At 41.9% G+C, this 27,135-nt stretch overlaps 1 protein-coding gene and 1 pseudogene across 4 annotated transcripts; both read left to right on the top strand.

Annotated features, from left to right (window-relative positions):
- Positions 1-280: 280 nt before the first annotated feature.
- Positions 281-15,023, top strand: LOC144713585 (glutathione hydrolase 1-like). 3 transcript variants are annotated; one of them, XM_078588200.1, is made up of 8 exons: positions 281-345; positions 1,153-1,466; positions 3,451-3,969; positions 4,344-4,579; positions 5,063-5,327; positions 5,456-5,593; positions 13,029-13,248; positions 14,695-15,023. In XM_078588200.1, the coding sequence occupies exons 1-7, from the start codon at positions 339-341 to the stop codon at positions 13,245-13,247; spliced, it is 1,698 nt and encodes a 565-aa protein (XP_078444326.1). In that variant the 5' UTR covers positions 281-338; the 3' UTR covers position 13,248; positions 14,695-15,023. The 3 variants fall into 3 exon arrangements, with proteins under 3 accessions (XP_078444326.1, XP_078444327.1, XP_078444325.1); XM_078588201.1 differs by lacking the exon at positions 14,695-15,023 and adding an exon at positions 13,875-14,148; XM_078588199.1 differs by lacking the exon at positions 14,695-15,023 and having other exon boundaries at positions 13,029-13,491.
- Positions 15,024-17,736: 2,713 nt separating this feature from the next.
- Positions 17,737-22,118, top strand: LOC144713518 (protein EPIDERMAL PATTERNING FACTOR 2-like; annotated as a pseudogene). The gene is made up of 4 exons (XR_013584064.1): positions 17,737-17,741; positions 18,779-18,830; positions 20,526-20,777; positions 21,657-22,118. The product of XR_013584064.1 is annotated as a protein EPIDERMAL PATTERNING FACTOR 2-like (transcript).
- Positions 22,119-27,135: the final 5,017 nt, after the last annotated feature.

Raw genomic sequence — 27,135 nt, 5'->3', positions numbered from 1 at the left:
CCGGGTGGGGCCCACCGATCGAACATGTTCGATCGGATCCCGAGTCGCTCGACTCGCGATCGAGTATCTCGGGTGGGGCCCACCGATCGAATATGTTCGATGGGATCGCGAGTCGCCTCGACTCGCGATCGAGTATCTCGATTTGGGGCCGCCCGAACGTTCGATCGGATCGATCGATCTACGTGGCCGGATAGAGATATCCGATCGATCCCGCGGCGGCGGATCGAGTCCTCTGAACATTATTGGCTTGAATAAATAGCTCTCCGCCAATAAATAGCTCGCTCGCTGTACTTGAATCCTCAGTCTTCGCTCGCAAGTACTTGCCGGACGAGCAGTGAATGGCCGGTGAGAGTGCTCAGATTTTGTTCTCAGTAATTCGATTAGACATACGTTTCACGTTTCATTCTATCGGAGGCGCAATTCAAATTTAGTTCCCGAGATTTCGATCAGTAGCGCAATTCGAAGTTAGTTTTCAAGGATCCGATCGGACACGCAATTCTAATTTCGTTTATAGAGTTCGATCACAAGCGCATTTGTAATTTGGTTTTCGAGGATTTGATCAGAAGCGCAATTTAAATTTCGTTAAAAGTTGCATTTCAAATTTTAATATCTAGAGTTCGATCCGAAGTACAATTCGAATTTCATTAATGAGAATTCGATCAGAAGAGCAATTCAAATTTCGTGTTCAGCTATTCCATCGGACTTACATTGCAAATTTCATTCTCCAGTGTTCGATCCGAAGCGCTATTCAAATTTCGTTTTCACGAATTCGATCAGAAGCGCAATTCAAGATTTGTTTTCGAATATGCGATCAGAGGGGGGAATTCCACTTTTGTTATCTATTATAAAAATCAGAGGCGCAATCCAAATTTTAGTTTCCGAAATTTCGATCGGCCACAATTTAAGTTTCGATTTTGAAAATTCTCTCAGAAGCTCAATTTTCAGTTAGTTTCCGAAGATTCAATCGGACGCACAATTCAAATTTCCTTCTTAAGAATTCGATCAGAAGCGCAAATTCAAATTTCCTTCTCGAGGATTCAAATTCCGTAGAATGCACAATTCAAATTTCGTTTTCGCGAACTCGATCGGACACTCAATTTACTCTTCTAGACTTCGATTGGACGGACGATTCAAATTTCGTTTTTCCTGCAGCTGCACTGATCTTCTTCGTGCTCGTGCTGCTGCGATCATCCGACGGCAGAAACGTCGATTTTTCGCGACATGGTGTCACGTCCAGGAACGGAGTTGTTGCTGCAGATGATGGCCGGTGTTCGAAGATTGGCAGAGACGTGCTCAGGGAAGGGGGGAATGCGGTGGACGCCGCCGTGGCGACGGCGCTTTGCTTGGGCGTCGTCAGCCCGGCGTCCAGCGGCATTGGCGGTGGCGCTTTCCTGCTCCTGAGGCTGGCCAACGGCACCGCTCTAGCGTTCGACATGAGGGAGGTTGCTCCCCTCCGATCCTCGCAGGTTCTTCTTCTTCATCTTCTATGTTCTTTGATCTTCGTAATGTTTTTCTTCTTAATCCTCTTCTCGATTCTTCTGGTTTGTTAATCTTCAGTCTTCTTCGATCTTTTTAGTCCTCTTCTTCTTCTTCTTCGATCTTTTTAGTCCTCTTCTTCTTCTTCTTCGATCTTCTTAGTCCTCTTCTTATTCTTCTTTGATCTTCTTAGTCATCTTCTTCTTTTTAAGTCTGCTTCTCTTCTTCTTCTGCTTCTTATTCTTCGATCTTCTTTAGTTTTGTTCTCTTCTTCTTCTTCGATCTTCTTAGTCCTCTTCTTCATCTTCAGTCTTCTTCTCTTCTTATTCTTGGATCTTCTTAGTCCTCTTCTTCTTCTTCTTCAGTCTTCTTCTCTTCTTCTTGTTCGATCTTCTATGTCCTCTTATTCTTCTTCAGTCTTCTTCTCTTCATCTTCTTCTTCTTTGTCCTCTTCTTCTTCTTCAGTCTTCTTCTCTTCTTCTTCTTCAGTCTTCTTTTCTTCTTCGATCTTCTTAGTCCTCTTCTTCTTCTTCAGTCTTCTTCTCTTCTTATTTTTCGATCTTCTTTTTCCTCTTCTTCTTCTTCAGTCTTCTTCTCTTCTTATTCTTCGATCTTCTTAGTCCTCTTCTTCATCTTCAGTCTTCTTCTCTTCTTATTCTTGGATCTTCTTAGTCCTCTTCTTCTTCTTCAGTCTTCTTCTCTTCTTCTTGTTCGATCTTCTATGTCCTCTTATTCTTCTTCAGTCTTCTTCTCTTCATCTTCTTCTTCTTTGTCCTCTTCTTCTTCTTCAGTCTTCTTCTCTTCTTATTCTTCGATCTTCTTAGTCCTCTTCTTCATCTTCAGTCTTCTTCTCTTCTTATTCTTGGATCTTCTTAGTCCTCTTCTTCTTCTTCAGTCTTATTCTCTTTTTCTTCTTCGATCTTCTTAGTCCTCTTCTTCTTCTTCAGTCTTCTTCTCTTCTTATTTTTCGATCTTCTTTGTCCTCTTCTTCTTCTTCAGTCTTCTTCTCTTCTTCTTCTTCAGTCTTCTTCTCTTCTTCTTCTTCGATCTTCTTAGTCCTCTTCTTCTTCTTCAGTCTTCTTCTTCTCTTCTTCTTCGATCTTCTTAGTCCTCTTCTTCTTCTTCAGTCTTATTCTCTTTTTCTTCTTCGATCTTCTTAGTCCTCTTCTTCTTCTTCAGTCTTCTTCTCTTCTTATTTTTCGATCTTCTTTGTCCTCTTCTTCTTCTTCAGTCTTCTTCTCTTCTTCTTCTTCGATTTCCTTAATCTTCTTCTTCTTCTTCAGTCTTCTTCAGTCTTCTTCTCTTCTTCTTCTTCGATCTTCTTTCTTCTTCTTCGGTCTTCTTACTCCTCTCCTTGTTCTTCAGTCTTCTCTTCTTCTTCTTCGATCTTCTTAGTCGTCTTCTTCTTCTTCAGTCTTCTCTTCTTCTTCTTCGATCTTCTTAATCCTCTTCTTCTTCTTCAGTCTTCTTCTCTTCTTCTTCTTCGATCTCCTTAGTCCTCTTCTTCATCATCATCGTCATCATCTTCAAAATCGTCATCATCGTCAACTTCTTTAACTGCTTCATTATCATCATCATCGACCCATCGTCATAATAGTAATTAAGAATATGAATAAGAAAAAGAATCAACTGCTTCATCATCATCATCCACATCATTATAAAAATTGAAACAATAATAATAATCATCATCATCATCATCGTCCTCACCATCATAAATAATAATTGTCATCATCATCATCAACTTCTACGGTTTTCTTCATCGTCATCATCAACTTCTTCTGCTTCTTCATCACCATCATCGTCCTCCTCATTATACTAATAATAATCATCATCATCATCGTCCTCATTATAATAATAATGAAAACAATAATAATTAGCATCATCATTTACATCTTATTCTTCAGAAAATTTCACAAAAATTTCAGAAAAAATTATCTTGGATCATGAACAAGATGAACATGGATTTCCTCTCAGAACATGTACGGTGGGAATCCAGCATCAAAGGCAACCGGAGCGCTATCAATTGCAGTTCCTGGTCTAGTTGCTGGCCTTCACAGAGCGTGGAGCGAGCACGGGAAGCTGCCATGGAAGCGCCTGGTCATGCCTGCGGTAACCCTAGCCTTGAACGGCTTCAAAATTTCCCCTTACTTATACATGCAGATGGTGGCAACTCAATCGGCTATCTTTTCCGACAAAGGGATGACGGAAATTTACACGGCTAATGGTACTTTGCTTCGAATTGGGGATCTTTGCCGGGATGAGAGGCTCGCAGAAACCCTAAAATTGATTTCGGATCGTGGCCCTGAAACGCTGTACAAGGGGACCGTTGGATTAAAATTGATCGGGGATATTCAGAAATCTGGAGGAATCTTGACGATGAGAGATTTGCAGGGGTATAGAGTGAAGGTGAAGAAGCCAATTTCTTCGAGGTTCATGGGGCTGGATCTTCTTGGCATGCCCCCCCCTTCCTCTGGCGGTCCTGGAATGATGCTGGTATGACTGATAATGATGATGATGATATTGATGATAATTATGATATTGATGATGTTCATGATGATGGTGATGATAATAATGATATTAATGATATTGATGATAATTATGATATTGATAATGTTGATGATGATGGTGTTGATGGAGATAATATTGATGATAATAATGATATTAATGATATTGATGATAATTATGATATTGATAATGTTGATGATGATGGTGTTGATGGTGATAATATTGATGATAATAATGATATTAATGATATTGATGATGGCGATGATATTGATGATGATGCTGATGATATTTACGATTTATTTTAAGAATGATGATATTTATGATATTGATTGTGATGATGGTGGATGTTGATTATGGTTCAGGTGTTGAATATTCTTGCTCAGTTTGGGCTACCAGCGGGGATATCAGGATCGCTTGGGGTTCATCGGATAATTGAATCGTTGAAGCATATGTTTGCAGTGAGGATGAATCTGGGGGATCCTGATTTCGTGGATGTCTCAGATGTGCTGAGAGACATGCTCTCAGTGGATTTCGCCAAGAAATTGAAGAAGAACATTGCTGATAGTCGGACTTTTGGTCCAACGCATTATGGTGGAAGGTGATGACGGTTGACTGACATTTTTATTATTATTTCTGAATTGCGTTTGTTTCCATTATTATTTTCCTTCTTTTAGTCTTAGCCCCACGGATTATTAGGAAGTAGTTCGATCTACAATAAATCGTATTTTTTATTCCATTTCTATTAGGATTAGTTTGTTTTTCCTGATCTGATTTCTGCAACAAAAAAAAAATTACACTTGATCTGGCATCATAAAAATTCCAAATCTGCCCGTTTTCTAGATAGAGTTGATTTATAGAGCAACTTTACTGGTGAGTAAGCAGTAATTATGTCCGAGTAAAAACTCAAGTCGTATGTTTATACCATTTCTGCTGAGATCAGGTTCTCCTGATCACATAATCAACAAAGAACCACTGTTATCTAACTAAAAATCATTTATGCAAGCAACATAGAGTGGAAGAACACATTAATGGAAAATCACCATTAACTTATTTTCTCGAAACTTATTTTGGGTGGATCCAGGTGGAATCAGGTGGGAGATCACGGCACCAGCCACTTGTGCATTGTCGATAGTCTTCGAAATGCTGTTTCGATGACTACCACAGTAAATTCCTACTTTGGGTCAGTAATTCGCTCACCGAGCACTGGGATTATTCTCAACAATGAGATGGATGACTTCTCTGTTCCTGGAAACGTTTCTGGGAACACTCGGCCTCCGGCCCCGGCAAACTTCATTCGCCCTCTGAAGAGGCCATTATCCTCCATGACTCCGACCATTGTTCTTCAGGTGAGATGAAGTTGATGCTAATCTGATTTTGGATGATTTTGGAAAATTAATGAATACTTGCAATTAATTTTTTAATTCTTTTCAGGATGGGCTAGTTTATTTATTTGCTTAAACTTATTTTTTCCCAGGATGGGCATTTAAAGGGGCTTGTGGGAGCAAGTGGAGGCGCCAATATTATTGCAGGAACAACCGAAGTTTTTCTTAATCATTTTGTGAAGAAGATGGACCCACTTTCTGCTGTTCTATCACCTCGAGCTTATCATCAGGTACGAGTGACACCATTTTTAATACCATATTTATTTTTATTTACCTACAAATGTTGCAGCCGGGGCTAATTAATCTTCGAATGAATTCTGCAAAGATTTCTAGAACCCATTTATTTTGGAAGGGCTTCGTTGTTAAATTAACATTAATTGATTAAATCTGTGATCATCATCAGGCACGAATAATACCATATTTAATATCGCATTTATTTTTCTTTTTCGACCAACATTGCCTCTGATCTAGGTAGATTTAACACTTTCAGCAGCGCTCATATCTGGAATTTATTTCTTGCAGTATTTTCAATTAATATTGATTGATAAACTGATTAATTAGCATCAACTGTGAGTAATACCTGTTGAACAGTAGCACCTGAAGATCTCTCAATTTTCCCTCTCTTTCTCTCTCTCTCCACTGTGAGTGGACCACAGTATATAAGTGGCCCACATGGGAGTTTCTTTCTTTCTTTCTTTTATTTTTACTCAAACTCATGTTTCTCCCACATGTGAGCCTCACCAATGAGCCCACACGTGGGACACCTGTATGGGGGCCCTTTAAAGGGCCCCAAACCCTAGCCGCCAAGGAGAAGTACTTTTCGCTTTTTTTCTATTCAACTGGCTTCCCTCTCAGGCGCTGCCTCTGGCTGGAGCACCATCCCTCTCACCTCTCCTAACCTCCTTCAAGGTCTAACATGGTATCAGAGCTGATCCTTCTGCTGTAGTTCTAGTCCTCCTGCAGCAGTTGTTCTGCAGTAGTTCGAGCTCTAGAGGGAGTTCTCAAGTTTTTCGATCTCCAGTTTACACATGGCAAGCCTAGGAGATGAAAACTCAACCCAGGGTACACCTGGACTGGTGCACGATGACCCTGGAGTCAGGGCTAGGGAAGCAAGTGGGTCGAATGCAGAATTAGGGAGATCTGCAATCGTCTTTCCTCCTGCAGAGGTGAAGTTCGATGGAGGAAACATGTTTGAGTGGTCCAAAATGGTCACTCTTACTGTTTATGGTTGTTTTCTGGGAGATCACTTGACTGATCTTCCCAGAAGCCCTGCTGTTGCTGATTTCAAGAAATGGAAAGCGGAAGAATCCCTCATTTTAGGTTGGATGTTGCGGTCTATGACACCTGAGATGAGAAGGGACTTCCTGTACTGTGATACAATAAAGGAATTGTGGGATGAGATCCAGAGGTACACCGCCGAGCAGTCACACGACTGGCGGATCTATGAGCTGAAGGCGCAGGAGTCTCTAGCACGGCAAGGGGGTGAAAATGTCCGACAATACTCCTCTCAGCTGAAGGTAATCTGGAGGGAAATCGACCATCTGTGGCCTACGCAGAATCCACAGTCAGTGGAACGCCAGTACATCTTGAAGCAACGGATTTTTACGTTCCTAATGGGACTGAATTCCGTGTATGAGTCTGTGAGGAGTCAGCTCCTTCACAAAGAGAAGCTACCATCACAGGAGGAAGCTATAGGTGCTATCTTGCAGGCCGAGAGCTGGTTCGGGGTTACCCCGGACTCTCAGGGGCAGAATTCCGCTGCGCTGCTTACGAAGAGGCCTGAGAGTCGGGCAGCCCCCGCCGGGAACAGGACAACACGCCCATCCCAACCAAGTCCAACCGTGGGAGGTGAAGGAGAAGATAGCCGCGGCGCCCTTTTTGCAACTACTGTAAGAAGCGTCGCCATACCAAGGAAAATTGCTGGAAACTTGCATGGAAGAATCAAAACTCTGGGAATAGAGCTCTGGTTGCCTCGTCACAGCCCCAGAATCCCGGAGGAACTGTGTCCAGACCGGAAGTCGAAGAAGTTCAGCAGAAGTTGAGTTCCGCTGCACTAGTCCAGTCAGGTAATTCTCCCTCCCCAGAATGGGTTGCTGATACAGGGGCTACTGATCACATGTCCCCGGAAGGGTCCCTGTTCACTGACTACGTGCAGGCAGAAGGTCCCCACAGAGTCCAGATTGCTGGGGGAGGGTCACTACCAGTCAAGGGAATTGGTGACATATTGGTTGACTCTCTTGGAATCCTGCAGAAGGCTCTGCACGTCCAAGATCTCAAAGCGAACCTCATATCTTTGCAAAAATTAGTTGATGATTACAAGTGGAGATTCGTTCTTGATAGTGATGACTGTTTTTTGTGTGAAAAGGTTTCCGGGAGGAGGATTTCATCCTTTAGGAGAGAAGGTGGGCTGCTCCTCCTCGATGCGTCTCCACAGCAGTGTTTGGTGGCAAGAAGGAAGTGCACTGGGGAGGAGAGGGTGATGCGTCTACATCATCGGATGGGACACCTTCCTTTTGATTTGCTGAAAAATTGTTACCCAACCTTATTTCATGGAATTTTGGATGACAAACTTTCTGTGAGGCCTGTCATTTGGCCAAACACCGTCGTTCAGTTTTTAAATCAGTTGAAGAGCGTTGTTTGTCACCCTTTGAATGTATCCACAGCGATGTATGGGGTCCTTGTCCTACGACTAGTCTGACCGGCAGCCGTTGGTTTGTAATCTTCGTGGACGACTGTACGAGGACGATGTGGACGTACTTGCTGAGGTCAAAGCCTGAAGTACCTGACATTATGATCCGTTTCTGCCAGTTGATTACGACTCAGTTTGGAAAGAAAATAAAGAGATTCAGAACCGACAACGGGACAGAATTCTTCAATTCTGCGGTAGATTCCTATTTCTCGAGCCATGGAATTGTTCATGAATCATCATGTGTTAACACTCCTCAACAAAATGGACTGGCGGAGCATCGTCTCAGATACATTCTGGCCATGACACGCTCCTTGTTGATTCATGCAAGTCTTCCGAAGAACTACTGGGGAGAAGCAGTGCTCACTGCGACATACTTGGTTAACAGGCTTCCGATGAGGGTCATTGGGTATCAGTCCCCGTTAGGATTGTTGAGTGCTGAATTCCCGAAACTTAAACTGTTCTCAGGACTGCCAGCCTGCATCTTTGGCTGCACAGCATTTGTGCACCAGACTGCAGGCAAACTGGATCCAAGAGCTCTGAAGTGTATGTTCGTGGGATACTTGGGTACCAAAAAGGGATACCGGTGCTACCATCCAGCCTCTCGAAGGTTTTTTGTTTCTGTTGATGTCACTTTCAATGAAACAGAATTTACTTATCAGTCTGAGAATCTCCCAAAGACAGTTGTGACAGCTGAGACTTCAGCAGGACTGCATTTTCAATCCCTTCCAGAACGGCGAGCTGGAGGGGTTGGGAGTGAAGGATTGTCTGTGATGACGAGGACGCCAACATCTCATCGGGAGTCAACCGAAGACAACCAGAGTCAACCAAAGTCAACCCACCACGGTCAACCACAGTCAACCCTAAAGCCGACACGCCACAACCGCCAACTTGCACGTCTCCAACCGCGCACGCCTCTACGCGCGTCATGACACGACACCAAAGGCAGATCCACAACTGCCCTTTGGCGTGACATGGCGCACGTCTTTATTTTCTCGTCTTTACTTTCTCGTCAATTTCTCTTTCCTCCAAGGCCTATATAAAGGCCATTGTTTTCAAGAAACTCTTAGGTAGTCATTAATTCAAGAATTGAGTTTTGTTAACTCTTTTTGGAGGACTGCCCAGCCTCCCCTATCCTTCTTAACCCTAGCCGTTGTCGCCGTCGCCGCCGCCACTGCCGCCGCCTCGCGACGTCGGCCTCACATCTCTATTCTCTCTCTCTCTCTCTTTCTCTCTCGTTCTCTCTCTCTCTCGTCCGCCAGCCTTGGCCGCCCAAGCAGCCCTGCCAGGGCCACTCAGGCAGCCCCGACCAGGCCGCCCAGGCCACCCAGCCAGAGCTGCCCAGGCAGCCCCGCCAAGGCCGCCCAGGCAGCCCCGCCAAGACCGCCCAGGCAGCCTCGACCAGGCTGCCCAGCCAGAGCCGCCCAGGCAGCCCCGCCAAGGCCGCCCAGGCAGCCCCGACTAGGCCGCCCAGGCTGCCCAGCCAGAGCCGCCCAGGCAGCACGCTAAGGCCGCCCTAGGCAACCCTCGCTAGGGCTGCCCAAGAGCGCCCAAGACTGCCCAAACCGGGCCGCCCGAGGCCGCGCTCAAGAGGCCCCTGTCCGGGAGCCGTCCGCGCGTCGAGCCGCGCGCGCGCGGGTGTTCACCCACGCTTGACTCTGCGCCCACGACAACTGCACTCAACCAGGGCCGTTGAACGCCCGGAACGTCCAGCCTTGTCCTCGTCCATTGGGCCGCTCAACGCCCGGATTCGCCCAGCTTCGTCACGATCAGAATTGCCCGCGACCTCTTCACGCACTACGGTGCCGAGGTACTTCTGAACTCTTTGGTGTCGATGTGTTCTCCGTTCAGTGTCTTCTCGAGAAGTTTCCACCGCCGTCAGATTTAGGTTTGGTTTGGATCTTCTACTCATCCTCCTCATTCTTGAGAGTTTCCTCGCAACGCGAATTCGGGTATTGATTTCGGTGCTTAGGCGTCATCGCGGTGGGGGAAGACAGTACTCCCGCCCTCGAAAGGGTCGGAGCTGCACCACCAGATTTTCATCGGTTTTAAATCCGAATCCGGCCATGAATTTCTGTAGATTGTTTTATCCCTCACACATCCATCCTACCCTTAGTCCGTTTATCCTGTCGTCCTGCCCTTCCTCGCCTACCCCGTAGTCGTCCTACGTCAGTCTGGGAGTGATAGCTTAACAGAACAAAGGGCACCCGATGAGGAGGGTATGGCAGACCCAGAAGGAGCAGGCCAAGGAGAAGTGGTTGAAGAATCTGGAGACCCAGCAGACGTTGTTGAGGAATCAGCAGAACAAGAGGCCCCTGTGGAGGAGGTAGCAGAAACACAAGCAGAACCGGACTCTGCTAGTGAACTGCCCGAGGTGACTCAAGATGATCTTGGGTGGCCTATCGCACTACGCAAAGGTGTGAGGTCCTGTCGATCGACGGCGAAATACCCGATTGGGCATTATGTGAAGTACGAAAAGTTGGGGACAAACTACAAGAGCTTTCTTACGTCTCTAGGAGACATTTTTATTCCTACCCGAGTTGAGGAGGCTCTTCAAGACCCGGGTTGGAAAGCCGCCATGGATGAGGAGATGGCGGCCCTAGAGAAGAATTGCACTTGGGAACTTGTCTCCCTTCCCAAAGGCAAGCAGTTAGTTTGATGTAAATGGGTGTTTACTCCGAAGTTCCATTGTAGCAGAGTCTTGGAGAGGTTGAAGGCCAGATTGGTCGCGAAAGGATACACTCAAACGCAGGGAGTGGATTATGAGGAGACATTTTCCCTAGTTGCGAAATTTAATACCGTTCGTGTTCTCATCGCGGTGGCTGCAAAGTGTAACTGGGATATTCTACAGTTCGACGTGAAGGATGCGTTTCTCCACGGAGAGTTAGAAGAAGAGGTCTACATGCAACCTCCTCCAGGTTACCAACGGCAAGGACGAGAAACCTTGTCTGCAGGCTGAAGAAGGCCCTCTACGGACTCAAACAGTCCCCGAGAGCCTGGTTCGGCAGATTCACCGGGACAATGTTGATGTTGAAGTATCATCAAGCAAGGGGAGATCATACTATGTTCATCAAGCACGGGTCTGGAGCAAGAATCACCATTCTGCTTGTTTGCGTGGACGACATCCTCATCACAGGGAGTAACTCTGATGAAATTCAGCAGCTGAGTAGCGCTCTGTCCGACCAATTCGATATGAAGAAATTGGGAAAATTGAAGTACTTCTTGGGAATCGAAGTTGCTCATTCAAGTGCTGGGATCTCACTCAGTCAACATAAGTATACCCTGGATCTGCTCAGGGAGACGGGACAGTTGGGATGCAAGCCGGCAACAACTCCACTGGACCCAAATGTAAAGATTGGTAAAGGGGATGATGGAGCAGCAGTGGACAAGAGGTCCTATCAGAGATTGATAGGCAAGCTAATTTATCTCAACCATACCCGGCCGGATATCTCGTTTGCAGTAAGCTTACTCAGTCAGTTTATGAGTGAGCCATACGAAATTCTCCAGCAAGCAGCCTACAGAATCTTGGCATATCTGAAATATACAGTTGGGCAGGGTCTCTTGTTCACACGCGAAGGAGGACTTAGGCTCGAGGCGTATACAGACTCGGACTGGGCTGGCTCCTTGGTCGATCGCAGGTCCACATCGGGTTACTGCACCTTCTTAGGTGGCAGTTTGATCACTTGGAGAAGCAAGAAGCAGAAGAAGGTATCCCTGTCAAGCGCCGAGGCAGAATTACGTGCTCTGAAACGGGGTGTCTCCGAGTGTCAATGGCTGAAACATCTACTTGAAGATCTTGGCCTCTATGATGACAGTGGAACTACTCTCTACTGCGACAATCAGTCAGCCCTTGCAATTGTCAAGAATCCGGTTCAGCACGACCGGACAAAGCACATGGCTTTGAATCGTCATTATCTGACCGAGAACATTGACAGAGGGATCATTCACCCCATGTTTATCCCATCGATGGAGCAGACTGCAGATATATTTACAAAGGCACTGCCGGCATCGAGATTTCAGGCATTGGTGTCCAAGCTCGGCATGGTCAACATCCACACCTAGCTTGAGGGGGGGTGTTGAACAGTAGCACCTGAAGATCTCTCAATTTTCCCTCTCTTTCTCTCTCTCTCCACTGTGAGTGGACCACAGTATATAAGTGGCCCACATGGGAGTTTCTTTCTTTCTTTCTTTTATTTTTACTCAAACTCATGTTTCTCCCACGTGTGAGCCTCACCAATGAGCCCACACGTGGGACACCTGTATGGGGGCCCTTTAAAGGGCCCCAAACCCTAGCTGCCAAGGAGAAGTACTTTTCTCTTTTTTTCTATTCAACTGGCTTCCCTCTCAGGCGCTGCCTCTGGCTGGAGCACCATCCCTCTCACCTCTCCTAACCTCCTTCAAGGTCTAACAATACCAGATTTTCTGCCATATTTAGTTTTATTTTTCTAGAAACGTTGCATTCAATCTTGGTAGATTAAAGATGTTCATCAGACCTCTTTAATCTTCGTAAAAGTACAGGAAGATGTTTGAAAATCTTTTTTTGTCGAGGATTCATTATTTGTATTTTTGTCTTGAAAATCCTCTTTCTATCAAATTAAGAACTGTTTATTAACTGTTTAATGGTCATAGTTTCAAATAATACCATATGTTCTAAGTTACTTATTTTATTTTTTGACCCGTTTTCTTTTCCATTAGCTATTTTAGCTTCTTAAAATACATGATTGTTTTAGGACTTTTTCTGGAAATACTTGGTTATTTTAAAAAAAATTCCTCCATATATCCAGCTCCCCATCTCATACTAAAAAATTAAATATCAACCAATGGATTCCATGATATTACCATTTTCCGAATCACTATCTTGAAGAAATATTCAAAATTTCAATTTCAGCGTAATTACTATTTTCTAAAATTTGTATGATGCTACTTATAATTAGAGCTCTAACACATTCCAAAACTCAATAATTGTTTTTTTTCTTTAGTTGATCCCAAATGTGCTGACGTACGAGAACTGGACAACGGTTTACGGGGCTCATTTTGAGCTACCAGTTCGTGTTCAAGCTGACTTGAAGAAGAAAGGCCATGTTCTTCAGCCTCTAGCAGGGGGCACTATAAGCCAAATGATAGTCTATAATTTCAAAAAGGGGAGTCTTACTGGAGTCAGTGACCCTCGAAAAGGCGGATTCCCTGCTGGATATTAAAGTAAGGCCCTGAACTGAAATCTTCAATTATTTTCGCTGAAAAATGCAATCAGGGCTAACACTATGATATAAGTGCAATTAATTGTGATAATTATTTGTTGAAATTAAGTGTGATAATATCTTAGGGAATTATTCCCACCACCCATTTGGAAAATAACTGTAGAAGGGGGTGGATTTGAAATATGTTCCCATAACAGTTGTGCTAGTCTTAATTTAATGTTTGGGTCATTCAAATGTTGATTCATTATCTTGAGTTATGCCATGTTATAGTGGGTTGTGTTTTCATGCGGAAATATTTATTTACTTAGTTACTTCATGCATCAATATTTATTTACTTAGTTACTTCATGCATAAATATTTCTTTACTTAGTTACCTCATGCATAAATATTTATTTACTTCTTTACTTCATGCAGAAATATTTGAGCTGTGTTTTCTTTATAAATATAAATAATCATAGGCGTATATGTAGAAATAAGTCATATGAAGGCCTTGTGATAGTTCTTGAATATTGGAAGGACTATCAATATTTGCCCCCCTTCTCTTTATTATTGATTCTCTTTCTTATTTTTTACATGACAAGCATAAATTTTCTGACTACTGGTTTCACGACCCTATTTATTTTTTAGGTATGATGATTTAAAAAAGATGGAGGCTACCATTAAATATTTTTTTGAAGAGTAAAAGTCTACGTGGATAGAACCCCCAATATATATAAATATATTGGAGTTTTGAAGATAAAGCAAAAATTATCAGAAAAGAGGAGGCTAACTAATTTAAAGCATGCGATGATTAAAACTCAAATTATATCAAAGCATGTGCTACCCTTGTACAAATAGACTGAATAAGGATGATTGTGTTTTCTTAATTCCAATGTACAAAAAAATTGTTATAATTTCTTCCTCACAATTCAAAGATTCATGAATTATAAATCAAATTTAGGTTTTACTTGAAAAAATAATTTATGGTTCAATTGTAGGAATAAAATTGGAAACAAATTTTTTTCAAATGTATGAAGTTCAATTTAACCAATGAAAATCATTGTGTTTTATTGGTTTGATACATTAAACAGAGAAGAAAAAATTTTCATCTAGGACATACATGTTGGCCTATCTTTTGTTGATAACAATTTTTAGATAAAGAAAAAAATATACATTATTCATATAAAATTATATTTTTGAAAATTGCATGCCTTCTTAATTTGTATAATACTTGATTTCGTTGTTTATATTTGAAGTCTCTCTTTGTAACAGAGTAAGAAAAATGTGAATGAATTTTCCTATTTTATAATTTATATTTTGGTTTAATGATTTGTGAATTTTTTTGTTTTATAGCATGCATATCTGTTTGTCCATCAAATATTGATCATGAGTAAAAGATATAAATGATCACTCGTACAATGTGAGATAAATAAGTTACACTTAACAAGGGAAATGGTAATATGGCTAGACTGATGGGGACAATCTAGCACCGAAGACCGGCCTCAGCTAGCTTGTGGAGCGTTGGCTGAAGGAGAGAACCGGCCTTCTAGTATTCGGCCTAGTCAATGGACCCCCAAAAGTTGACATCACCTTCGTTCGTGCCAAAGAATACATCTATGTGTCGTGCCTTTGTAATGGGGCCCACGTGCTTGGGCGCAGGTGTGAGACTCTCCATCTAGGGGGCCCTTAGGACCCTTATGTGGGCCTTATCCCTTTTTCCTAAGGGAAAGGCCCATATTCACACTTCTTAGAAAAAGGGAGAATAAAGAAGAAGAAAAAACAAGTCTGCTTATTTTATTTTTTATTGTTATTTTTATAGTTTGACATATTTACAAAAATGCCACTATGTATGTGGAAACCCACGCATGTTGTGTCCATAGCCGCGCCCACATCCGTGCATGTCACCGTGCCCACCACCGCGCCCATCACTGCGGCCACCGCTGCACCTGCCGCGGCACCCGCTGCCGCGCCCATTGTCATGCCCCACACCCGCCACTGTGCACCGCATCTGCCGCCACATCTGCCGTTGTGCCCATCTTCGCGTCCACCACCACACCAACGTGCATTGCCCCGCCCATGCCTATCACCTCGTCTCTCGCCTGTCGCCACGCCCCGAGACAGCCGCCCGTGCTGTGATCTGGCTATCGCCCCCCCCCCTTTCCCCTGCACTGCCTCCGCCCCGCGACACCTCGCCAACGCCCGTAGAGCCCGCCTGCACTGTCCACTTGCGCTGCCTGGCCGCCCACCTGGTCAGCCCTTTGCGCACCGGTGCGTTAGCTGTCCATGCGCCGTAACCAGCATCGTTCACCCTCCGCCCACATGCCGTCTCCACCTGTGCACCGTCTTGGCCTATGTGCCACCTCCGTACGTGTGTCACTTCTGCTCGCACCCCGCCTCTGCTCGCGTGCCTCCTCCATCCGCACATCGCTTCTGTCAGTGTGCTACCTCCGCCAGCACACCGCCTCCGTCCGCATGCCGCGTCCACCATCTGTGCTGCCTGTGTGTCACCGTGCGCCGTTTGCATGCCACTTGCACCATGATCGTCAACACTGTCAACTTGTCGCGCATGTCACCGCCGCCGCTGCCCCGTTGCTGCCGGACACCATTACGATTGTCATGACCGATCAGGTGTCGGTCTGCAAGTATGCTCGTCTAACCCTGTTGCACATTCTTTACTTCCATCAGTACCTCCTGATGTGACTCCATCGCTGGGGTTAGGGTAGCGATAGATGGGAGTATTGTCTTGAGTGGTAGGACTCTTCACGATAGGCCTATGGTTGGATCATCAAGGGTGTGTGCACTAGAGGCAGTAGCCATGCTCGTACCGTCGATCTTTATCCCGACGTTCAGGTCATTCGGAGCCTCGTGCCATACTTAGGAACCCCTCACCATCATCTACTGGTCGTTGGTATCTTTCGGTGACAAATCAATACTTTTGGTTGATTTAAATGCCGCATTAGCATTAAGTACCCCTTTGCATTACACTCATCCAATTGACGCCAGAATGGACGTCGGTCTTGTCCTTTCATTCCGCATCACAAACACAACCACACAAAATGTATCACTTAATTTTTTCTCATATTACTTTTGGCACATTTTGATTATGTGCATTCTGTAAGCCGACACTATTTGAACTCAGACTGGGATTTATCTAATTGTTTTGTAGTCCAAAGATCTTGAGTTATTAAAATGAGAAAAGTATATTGACTTGGGACTAGAGATTTTGATTAAGAATTATATTTATGTTTTATATCATATTTTGATGAATTGGCACATTGAAATTTCAATATTTTGTATAGTATTATATTTAATGGAGCTATTTACTGAGGAGAGTATGACTCGGAGATGTGATATATTGAAGTTTTTTGAGAGTTTACACTTCAAAGTTTTCTTCAATGCACTAATATCTTGAAATAATAAGTACAAGTTCAGTGTAATTTTGGTCTCACTGGTAAAATCAACTCAATGCCCAAGATATCCACGAATGCACTCAGCCAAGTTATTTAAATTATATAATTCTATATTTCAAAATCTCAAAAGTTTTACGAACAATGTAAGTCTTATCTTCTCAAATTAACTTCCGATCTTAAATACTCCATGGGACTTCAAGAATTCTCTCGGATAAAAATAATTTCTCAGTTATTTAATATATGACTTTAATCTAACGAGTTAAATGCACTCTATTATTTATAAACCAACAAGTTCATTTGAAATTAACTTCTTATATCTCACTTTGAGATAATTTAAAATGTATCTCAAAATATATGAATTGACGAGACTGCTCTGTCGCTCTCTATTTAACAATCTCCAAGCCAATTATAATATTATATTCAAGTTCAATTTTATTAAGGGATTCTCTCAAAATCATTCTAATCAAGTGGATTTTAAAAAATCCAAGAATCTCAAAGTATATTTTAATTTTCATAATGTCAATATCTAAATAGTAAGATACGATCTACATATTTCTTCCAACATCATTCTTGATATCAACTTTTTCATCTTAATAAAAAACTCAGCAAATGTCTAGAAAATTGATAAAAAAATACTCTACACGGTATGCTTTTCCTACTCTGATTTCTCTTGATTTTCTACAAACTTATGTTCACCTTGAACTTAGTTTGACGACAGAAGACTATACTCAGGATAATCAGAAAAATTCAAGCACAATCAAAGCTATCAAAATTTTGTGAAGCAGATCTCACCAATATCTGCACCCAGACAGCTGATTCAAGTTTCACAGAATAAATTCATCTTATTATATGGTCATGGAAAAACCCATGGACCAAACACTCTCAACTGGACCAAATATCTCCTTAAAATTCTACAGTCATTGTAATTATTTTCCCCAGGCATCATTCAGAGGGCAGAGACTTGTCAGCTTTCAAAGAAAAATGGAGATATTCATCTCTATTGATTAATGACCTAATGCTGCATCGAATCTCTCCTGAATACAGTGCACTAAAAAACCATCCCGTCCGGGGCCTTGGACGGCCGATGGGTTGGTTGGCGGATGAGGTAGCTGACGCACTTGCTGTGCCACGTGTCAAATTCTGAGTGGCTTAATGCTGAAGCACGGTCGACGTACCCACCACTTCATCCTGGACATTGGACCGGATGAGACTGTCTTGGACGGGATGGCAAGTGGACAAACATATTTGGGACGGGACGAACTCTGGATGGGCAGATTCTGAAGAACCTCTAAAATTTGGGACTTAAATAGTTCACTATATTCCTAAACAGTCCCAAATATTTTCTGAAATATTTGGCGTTGCCCTGAAAAGGATATAATAAATGGCCTCTGATACAAGCGCAGAGGAGCTTCATTTATTTCTTCATGTAAGTGAGCTGGTTGCACCGTCAAGGCCGCCGCAGATCATGTGAATGCACTGATTATACTGGGCACTATACTGGTTCCAGTTCAGTATACCATCACATTTCGACCAATATAAGACTTTGGTGTATTATTGTCGTATCAGATTACATCAATAAACCCATCTATCAGAATCTCTCTCTCTCTTGGTCTCTCACTCTATCTCTCGCGCACTCCCTATCTCTCTCTTAGTCTATCGCTCTATCTCTCTCTCGTTCTCCCTCTCTCTCCCTCTTAGTCTATGACGCTATCTCTCTCTCTCTCTCTCTCTCTCTCTCTCTCTCTCTCTCTCTCTCTCTCTCTCTCTCTCTCTCTCTCTCTCTCTCTCTCTCTCTCTCTCTCTCTCTCTCTCTCTCTCTCTCTCTCTCTCTCTCTCTCTCTCTCTCTCTCTTAGTCTATGACTCTATCTCTCTCTCGCTCTCCCTCTCTCTCGCTTAGTCTATGACTCTATCTCTGTCGCTCTCCCTCTCCCTCTCTCTTAGTCTATGACTCTATGTCTCTCTCGCTCTCCCTCTCTCTCTCTTAGTCTATGGCTCTATCTCTGTCGCTCTCCCTCTCCCTCTCTCTTAGTCTATGACTCTATGTCTCTCTCGCTCTCCCTCTCTCTCTTAGTCTATGACTCTATCTCTCTCTCGCTCTCCCTCTCTCTCTTAGTCTCCCACTCTCCCACTCTCTCTCTTAGTCTCTCACTCTATCTCTCTCTCGCTCTCTCTTAATCTCTCACTCTCCCATTCTCTCTCTTAGTCTCTCACTCTATCTCTCTCTCGCTCTCTCTTAATCTCTCGCTCTCCCATTCTCTCTCTTAGTCTCTCACTCTATCTCTCTCTCGCTCTCTCTTAATCTCTCACTCTCCCATTCTCTCTCTTAGTCTCTCACTCTAACTCTCTCTCTCGCTCTCCCTCTCTCTCTCTCTTAGCCTCTCACTCTATTTCTCTCTCGCTCTCTCTCACCTGGTCTCTCACTCTATCTCTCTCTCGCTCTCCCTCTCTCTCTCTTAGTCTCTCACTCTATTTCTCTCTCGCTCTCTCTCACCTAGTCTCTCACTCTATCTCTCTCTCGCTCTCCCTCTCTCTCTCTCTCAGTCTCTCACTTTCCCACTCTCTCTCTTAGTCTCTCACTCTATCTCCCTCTCGCTCTCCCTCTCTATAGTCTATCACTCCTCTCACGCTCTCCCTCTCTCTCTCTCTTATTTTCTCACTTCATTTACCTCTCTCTTAGTCTCTCACTCTATTTCTCTCTCTCGCCTTCCTCAAAGCCTCAAACACACCGTCAATCACCCAAATAATAACAACAAAAAAACCAAAAAACGCAACATACCGACCAAACCCATCTTGCATTAACGCCACATTCGTTTCAACCGAACGTTACGCGACGCCTCTCTCATCGACTGTCGCTTTCAGAAGTTCATTCAACTCATCTCACCGCCATGCCCGTGATGAACTCAAAACCTCTCGCTCTCCCCCTCTCTCTCAGTCTATCTCTCGATCTCTCTCTCGCACTCCCTCTCTCTCTCTCTCTTAGTCGCTCGCTCTATTTCTTTCTCGCTCTCCATTTCTCTTATAGTTTCTCACTCTATTTCTCTCTCGCACTCCCTCTCTCTCTGTCTCTTGCTCTATTTCTTTCTCGCTCTCCATTTCTCTTACAGTTTCTGTCTATTTCTCTCTCGCACTCCCTCTCTCTCTCTTAGTCTCTCGCACTCCCTCTCTCTCTCTTAGTCTCTCGCTCTATTTCTTTCTCGCTCTCCATTTGTCTTATAGTTTCTCTCTCTATCTCTCTTTCGCTCTCCCTCTCTCTTCTTTCTTAGTCGCACGCTCTATTTCTCTCTATTTCTCTCTCGCCCTCCCTCAAACTCACCGCCAATCTCCCAAACAACAACCACAACATCAAAAAAAATCAAAAACGAAACATACCCACCAAACCCAACCGGCATTAACGCCACATTCGTTTCGTTACGCGTCGCCTCTCTGATCAACTGTCGCCTTCAGAAGTTCATTGAATTCATCTCGCCGCCATGCCCGTGATGAACTCTATCTCTCTCTCTCTCTCTCTCTCTCTCTCTCTCTCTCTCTCTCTCTCTCTCTCTCTCTCTCTCTCTCTCTCTCTCTCTCTCTCTCTCTCTCTCTCTCTCTCTCTCTCTCTCTCTCTCTCTCTCTCTCTCTCTCTCTCTCACTCGCTATGTCTCTAAAATATTCACAAGAACAGCGCGGCGACTCTTCATCAAGACTGTTAATCTTCACAAACACATCGATAATCTCCCAAACAACAAAAAAACTAAAAAGAAACGAAAGATACACTTCAAACCCATCTCGCATTAACTCCAAATTCGTTTCAACCGAACGTTACGCGGCGCCTCTCTGATCAACTATCATTTTCAGAAGTTCATTAAATTCATCTCGCCGCTATGTCCGTGATCTTGTGAACTTCATCAGACGCTCTCCGTGCCTTCCATTAAAACAACCGCTTCATACAACCTCCAATCTTGTATAAATTCACGCATTATTCTTCAAGAATTGCATCTTCTTTCATTCTTTCTAATGTCGATCTTTCACTATCTTCATGGCCGGCGAGCCGCCCTCTTTGCTGTTGTTTTCTGCCTGCTTCTTGCCACAAGCCATTGTCTCCGGCCTGCCCCTGGCGACCCTTTGACAGACACTTTCCATGAAGGAGACCACACCCACAAGGTAGGTTTATCTTGTTTATTTCATTGTTTAGAAGTTGCTTTGTTCTAGGTTAGGGTTTTGGACGGATGACGGATGACGGGTGGTGTTTAGGGGAATTGGGTTGGGATGGGAGAGGGGATTGTAAGATAGATTAGTGTACGGTTTGCTCATTTTGCAAGGGTGGACTAGCTCTTGGTTAGGGTTTTGGGACGGGATGGGATGGATGATGGATGACGGATGATATACAAGAGAAATGGGATGGGATGGGAGATGGGCTTGTAAGATAGATGAGTGGAGTAGGTTTTGTTCATTTTGTAAGGGTGGACTAGCTCTAGTTTAGGGTTTTGGGACGGGACGGGATAGATGACGGATGACAGAACGGGTCTTTCAGTTAGTCTTGTGATTTTGGGGAGGGACTTGTAACATAGACTAATGGAATTGGGTTTGTTGAGGGTTTAGTTCCACTTTTAGTTCCGAGGCCTGGACGGATGACAGTAGCTGGTTTCCGTCATGCTTTCGTTTTTCGTCTGTCTGTGAGTTGGGGGGGCAGTCTTGTCATGTTGACGATGATGTTGACATTATGTAGGTTAAGATGTCAATGGTTTTCATAATGGGAAATAGTTTTCCAAGGGTTTAGCTCCACTTTTAGGTCTAAGGTCGGGACAGGTGATGGGAAGTGGCTTCCGTCCCGTACTGTTTGCCATCTGTCCATACATTGGCCAGGGGAAAGTGTTATGGCGTGGACGATGACGTTGACGTTTTGTATGTTAATAAATTATTGTTGAAAGTATCTTCAACAATGTTGATGACGTTGTTGAAGGTTGACTTTGACAGTCAACCATGGTCAAAGTCAACGATGTTCAAATTGCACAACTAACATCTGGTTTGTGTTGTGGGCAGGTGGTGGAAGATGAATCACTGGAGGGAATGTCTTCGACGGGGTCAAGCTTGCCGGACTGCTCGCACGCTTGCGGGCCGTGCTCGCCGTGCCACCGAGTGATGGTCAGCTTGGAGTGCTCGATTGCGGAGTCCTGCGCCATGGTCTACCGCTGCATGTGTGAAGGCAGATTTTACCAGGTCCCCTCCAACTGAGAGGCTCCGTGACGGATGACGGTTTGGGATGAACGGAACATGGCTGAACAGGCCTCCCATGCAGTCACTCATCACAGGGGTTCTCTCCCTTTCCGTTCTGATGAGGAAACAGAGTTGTAAAATAGTTCAATTGAACGGTGTGAAGGGGAACGGGATGGGACGGGACGGCAGAGAACATTCTGTTCCCTCTATTGTCAGATTTTTTTGTACGTGACTTTCTCATATTAATATTCTGGGCATGATCTCATGTGATGACAAATTCCTCTTAAATATCACTGCCCACTTGACTTAAGAGACATATCAATCCCAAACTTTGGAAAATTATGTAGTTCGTAGGGTGCAATTATGGAGTATAGGGTGCCTTATGACATCATGACGTATGTTTTTCTGAGTAATTAAACCAATGTGTGCCACCTGCAAAGTTCAGGGCTTGGGAATACCCTATATACTTAGCATTAAAAACATTGGCTTGGGTATTCATTTAATTTGGTATTTGGGGCATTATAGTTTTAAATGGACATTCTTTTTGTGAGCAAATGTGGAGATGTAATATTGAAAAGATACGTGAAGCTCTTATCTTAAGGTCAAAAAAGACATAAAATAAAATGTAAATGAGGCATTGTGAGTAAAGATGATGAAGCTCGCTATATAAATATACATGATGTTCTAGATTTTCCCTCTAGTTTACGAGGTCTTTGATAAGCTCAAAAATATGTGTTATGTCGTTATTTAGGGGTTTTTCGAACTTAATACACTAAAATTTATATATCCCTTAATGCGTAAGGGGTCGAACCCTAGGGAGGCCGTGGTGATATTCAATTTTCTGTCTAATTAGGGTTTAGAATTTGAAACCTAACTGAAATGATGTTTTGACTACTTATTTAAATGCTAATATTTGTAATTTGCAACTAAACTTATAACTTTTTCAACTTAAATGATTTTAATAATTCTCTGTTATTTAATAACAGAGATTTAAAATCACTTAACTTTATCTTCTTATTTGATTGAAAATCTTTATTTGTTTTGAATTATATAAATTTTTGTTCTTTTTAATGAATTTGAAATCGATTTCTAAAATAGATTTAACTCTAATTTTTGTATTTCCTTAATTTGTTTTATTTATCAGAGGATATTTTACTATTTTTAAAGACTCAGAAAACTATTTTTATGCTATTTTTTTAGAGCATTTTTATTTTTTTCTTAATTAATTCGAAATTGTAAATATGTCCGAAAATAGCAAATTATGAATACAATTCACGATTTGCTCATTTAACAAGAACGAGATCGTGAATGAGATTCACGATTTTTATGCGGATTAAGGGACTGCTAGGATTTGATTTAGGAGTTTGATAACCAATCCACACTTACTGATTTAAAAAACAAACTAAGATCTATGAATTAAGACGATTAAAATCGAAAATGAAAGAACAACGGCGAGCATAAACGGAATGCGAATTTGAGAAAATTGAGTACGAAATAAGGTGTGGAATGAATTCACATTGAGCCTAGAAGTACCGGAATCGATTCGTGAGTCGATTTGAAGAGATTCCATGCAACGAACGATGCCTAATTCCACTGATTTCTTCTTCCGATTGGGAAAAATCTGCAGATTCGGATCGACGGAAATGCGGTCCAACCTCGAGCTCCAAATCATTCCAGGCGATTCTTGAGACTTCGAGCAGGCTCGGCGATCACTCCTCGAGCTTCCAAATCAAGAACGAACAAATAATCTCGTTTTTTCACTTTTTATCGCCGCGGAATCGTAAGAACAGCTTCTTCCGATTCCGTTACTAACTCCTCTCCTTATCGCTTTGTATGCAGGCGATGCAGAGCGTCGCGATAGGCTCATTTGGTGTCTCCCATGGATTGGTGTAGTGCGCGACACGCACGGAGTTGCGTATGTGCGTGTCACGCACCGAAGCCACGATTGCTTTCTGATTGGCTAGTGCCAATCTCTTGAGCTCTGCACCACTCACCAACGCTGTTAGCGATTAAACTGGCCCAATAAGGGCCGGTTTTATTTAAAAAAATGATTTTTATTTAAAATTCAATTGAAATAAAACGTAAAAGCCCTTTATTAATACGTAGAAAATGCTTTATTAATTTCTAAAATATTGTTTTGTGTAATTTCTTTTATTTGTAGAAATAGGTCAATTAAACATTTAATTTCTTTTAAAATTCATTTTAAAAACATTTAAAATGTAAAAATTGACCTAAATATTTATTAAAAGTATTATTTGACTTGAAATTTAAGGAATTTATTATTTTAACCTGAAATCATGATAACATGCTTAAAAATTGATGCTATTATGCATTAAAAGCCCAAAAATGATGAAATTAACAGTTTATCAGCTCTTATTTGCATGTTATCAGTCTTACATTTTATATTTTCAAATCTTTATGGAAACTTTGAAAATATGAAACCTAAGTCATCACAGAAGCCAAATATTTGACTGCCATAATCAAGCCTGATTAAATACTAGGGAATTGTGCTACACATAGAAATGATTTTAGCAAAATATATCAGCAAACTTCTAAACATATTCATGAAAGTGAAGACAAAAATAAAGAAAACATCATGACGAAAATTGACTTTAAGTGGGCTCTGTCAGTTCAGAAGATTCAACTTAATGGAGTTATGCAGACTTAAAGAATAATCAACTCTCCTACAATTTTTTGATAACTGATTACAATAAAGTGGTAGATTTCATCAGCAAAACCAGAATGAATATTGATTCATTTTTCTGGTATAAATCCCACTACCTTATATTTCTTCCAATCGCGAATGAATTAGGCATTTCATAGTATGTACAAACATAAAATATACATTATTTCGGGAGAGAAGTTGAATGTCTGGACTTTGGTAAGACGTTCTATTTTATAAGCGTTGAAATGATTATGATCTAAAGAAAATGAAACAAAATACAAACGAGATACTGTAAAAGAAGACAATGAACCTCATAAACTCTATACCCGTGTTGGTGGGTGCTTTTCTCTTGGACTTGTACTAGATTGGGGTGATTTATCCATAAATTTTGGTAGTTTGTCTGCATTGTTGACTCATGGTTAATGCAAGGACAAAGTTAAGTTGTAGTTTTGACTATTAATAACAAAACGGATTATTCCGATATATAAAATATAAATTCCAATGGCTTTTACTACTATAACCTTCCCAACCACAATTTATTAGTTCTTTCAGACTCAAGGTATCAATGAAATTGAACCCATCTTGTTGATTAAAACCTTCAGACACAAGTCAAGACATAAATTTTAATATTTTTATATACTTGTGAGAGAAAGGTCAAGGTTATACAATAATATGCATATCTGATGATCACTGAACAACATACCAGGTTTGGTTCTGGATGAGGGCATTAAATTCAGTGATAAATGGTTAGGTTCACTTTGAATTCACAAAGAGCTCCTAGAAAAATACAATTTGGAAATTATGACTCTTTGACATGCTCGACTTTGACTTCTTATGTCAATCTGACATGTCCTATATTCCATAATTGGCTTTCAATCACAGCTGAAATTTGGTCAGGAAATTGTGTGAAAAACGACCTAGGAATGAATAAGATAGGTGTCTTTGATAAAAAAATTATGCAAGGTTGACCAAAGTTTTCAACAAGCCCCAATTCATAGAAATCTGATAAGATGTGAGACACATATACTTATAAGAGAATTAAGAGATGCCAGAAATCGTACGTACATACTAGGGTATGTTTGAATTTGCAAAAGGTAAATGCCATAATACACTCAATACCCAAGACCAAATTTTCATTTGCATTCACTCGAGGTCATCTTCTAGCTTAAGGGGGTTAAGGTGTTGAACACCATTAACTCTAGCATCAACAGTTGTTAAAAAGCTTTTTTTGGTCAGGACATGGCCTTATTTTCTTGGAAACTTTTCCATAATTTTACAAGGATACTGAAAAGTAAATTTTTATTGATGATGTTGATATATAAGACAATTAGACAACATCATTGAGAAAAGAAAGTTTGACTCACAAGTCGTAAATACAAGGGGCATAAGATCCTTGATGACGAGGATTGGAATGAAATAAATATCCTTAAGGAGAGAAGGATAAGATGTAAACTTCATGATGGCTCTATTCAAGGGATTCCCTTGGAATTAATAAGCTTCTTGATGCAGTTTCCGCTACACTGACATAGTTCATGATGTCCGGTTGGTCATTATATCTGAAAAATAAAGAGGAAATGTAAGAAAAATAAAAAATGAGGGGAAATGTTATACTTTTTTAGGGATGATCAGCCATGAGGCGCATCCCAGTATAAAATTTCACCTTGTTTTTAGCTGTCTCTCGTTGAATTACACCACAGAAAATTAGAGGGATATGAACCAATTAGGTGGTCCCTTTTGGCTTCCATTGACATGTCACCTATTGATTCAGTCATGTGCCTTACATGCAAGGTGTAGAAGAAGTTATCTCGGTAGACATGTCTCGTCATCATGCAGTCCAATGGGGCTCTAGGGTTCCAGCCCCAACTAATATCCTGAAGTAAATAAAACTTATATATAATACCTTAAACACCCTTGATTAAGGGCATATCTATTATCCTCATTATTATTCAAAAAATATGACTACGGAATATATTTAATGAGTAGTTTTCATTAAAATTAACCAATAAACCATTATTAACAATTAGTTTGGTGAAATCTCAACTGAAAACACTCATATACTCTGATTATAATCATACTAATCAAACTGGGATATTATTTTTAGTTTCATTGGGCATTTAATTATGTGCGAAAATTTTTCATATTTAGTCTTTAATTGGTGAACAAATTTTAGTATTATGTCGAATAATTATTACAGAATCTCCAGAACATAGTGTTCAGGTTTTCTTGGTCCCCATTTGCTATATATGTATGTGGCAATCGTTCTCCCCATTTTCCCACAAGCATGCCGGTTGTGGTCGATGTGGAAAGTATTGAGATTTAGTGGCTTAAATCAACATGATCCAGACTAGTTCAAATTGAAGACAGATATGGAAACCAAATTATTTTTATTTGTTTTTTCTCTGTGTGTTGGTTTTCACATATGTCTCTGATTCAACATTCTAGCGCACAATCGATAGGCGATCGTGTCAATCAAGGCCCCTAAATCCCAACACGAAAAACATGCATCCACACATCATTGTCAAATTTTTAAGGGCATTCTTGATTATGGATGCATTGATATATTGAATCAGGTATGTAAATTTATATGTATGTATACAAAATTCTAGACATTGTTTCTTCATCTGTCATCCACTTTGGGCA

The sequence above is a fragment of the Wolffia australiana genome, chromosome 16 (genome assembly GCF_029677425.1).
Source record: "Wolffia australiana isolate 7733 chromosome 16, ASM2967742v1".
NCBI classification, from domain to species: domain Eukaryota; kingdom Viridiplantae; phylum Streptophyta; class Magnoliopsida; order Alismatales; family Araceae; genus Wolffia; species Wolffia australiana.
The sequence above is the reverse complement of the archived record's forward strand: the minus strand, read 5'-3'. Positions and strand labels throughout refer to the sequence as shown.

Bases quoted from the DNA above. Each gene is read 5' to 3' on its own strand.
- LOC144713585 (XM_078588200.1), top strand. The intron at 5,328-5,455 runs GTGAGATGAAGT...ATTTTTTCCCAG, and splicing joins CTCCGACCATTGTTCTTCAG to GATGGGCATTTAAAGGGGCT. The intron at 5,594-13,028 runs GTACGAGTGACA...TTTTTTCTTTAG, and splicing joins CACCTCGAGCTTATCATCAG to TTGATCCCAAATGTGCTGAC.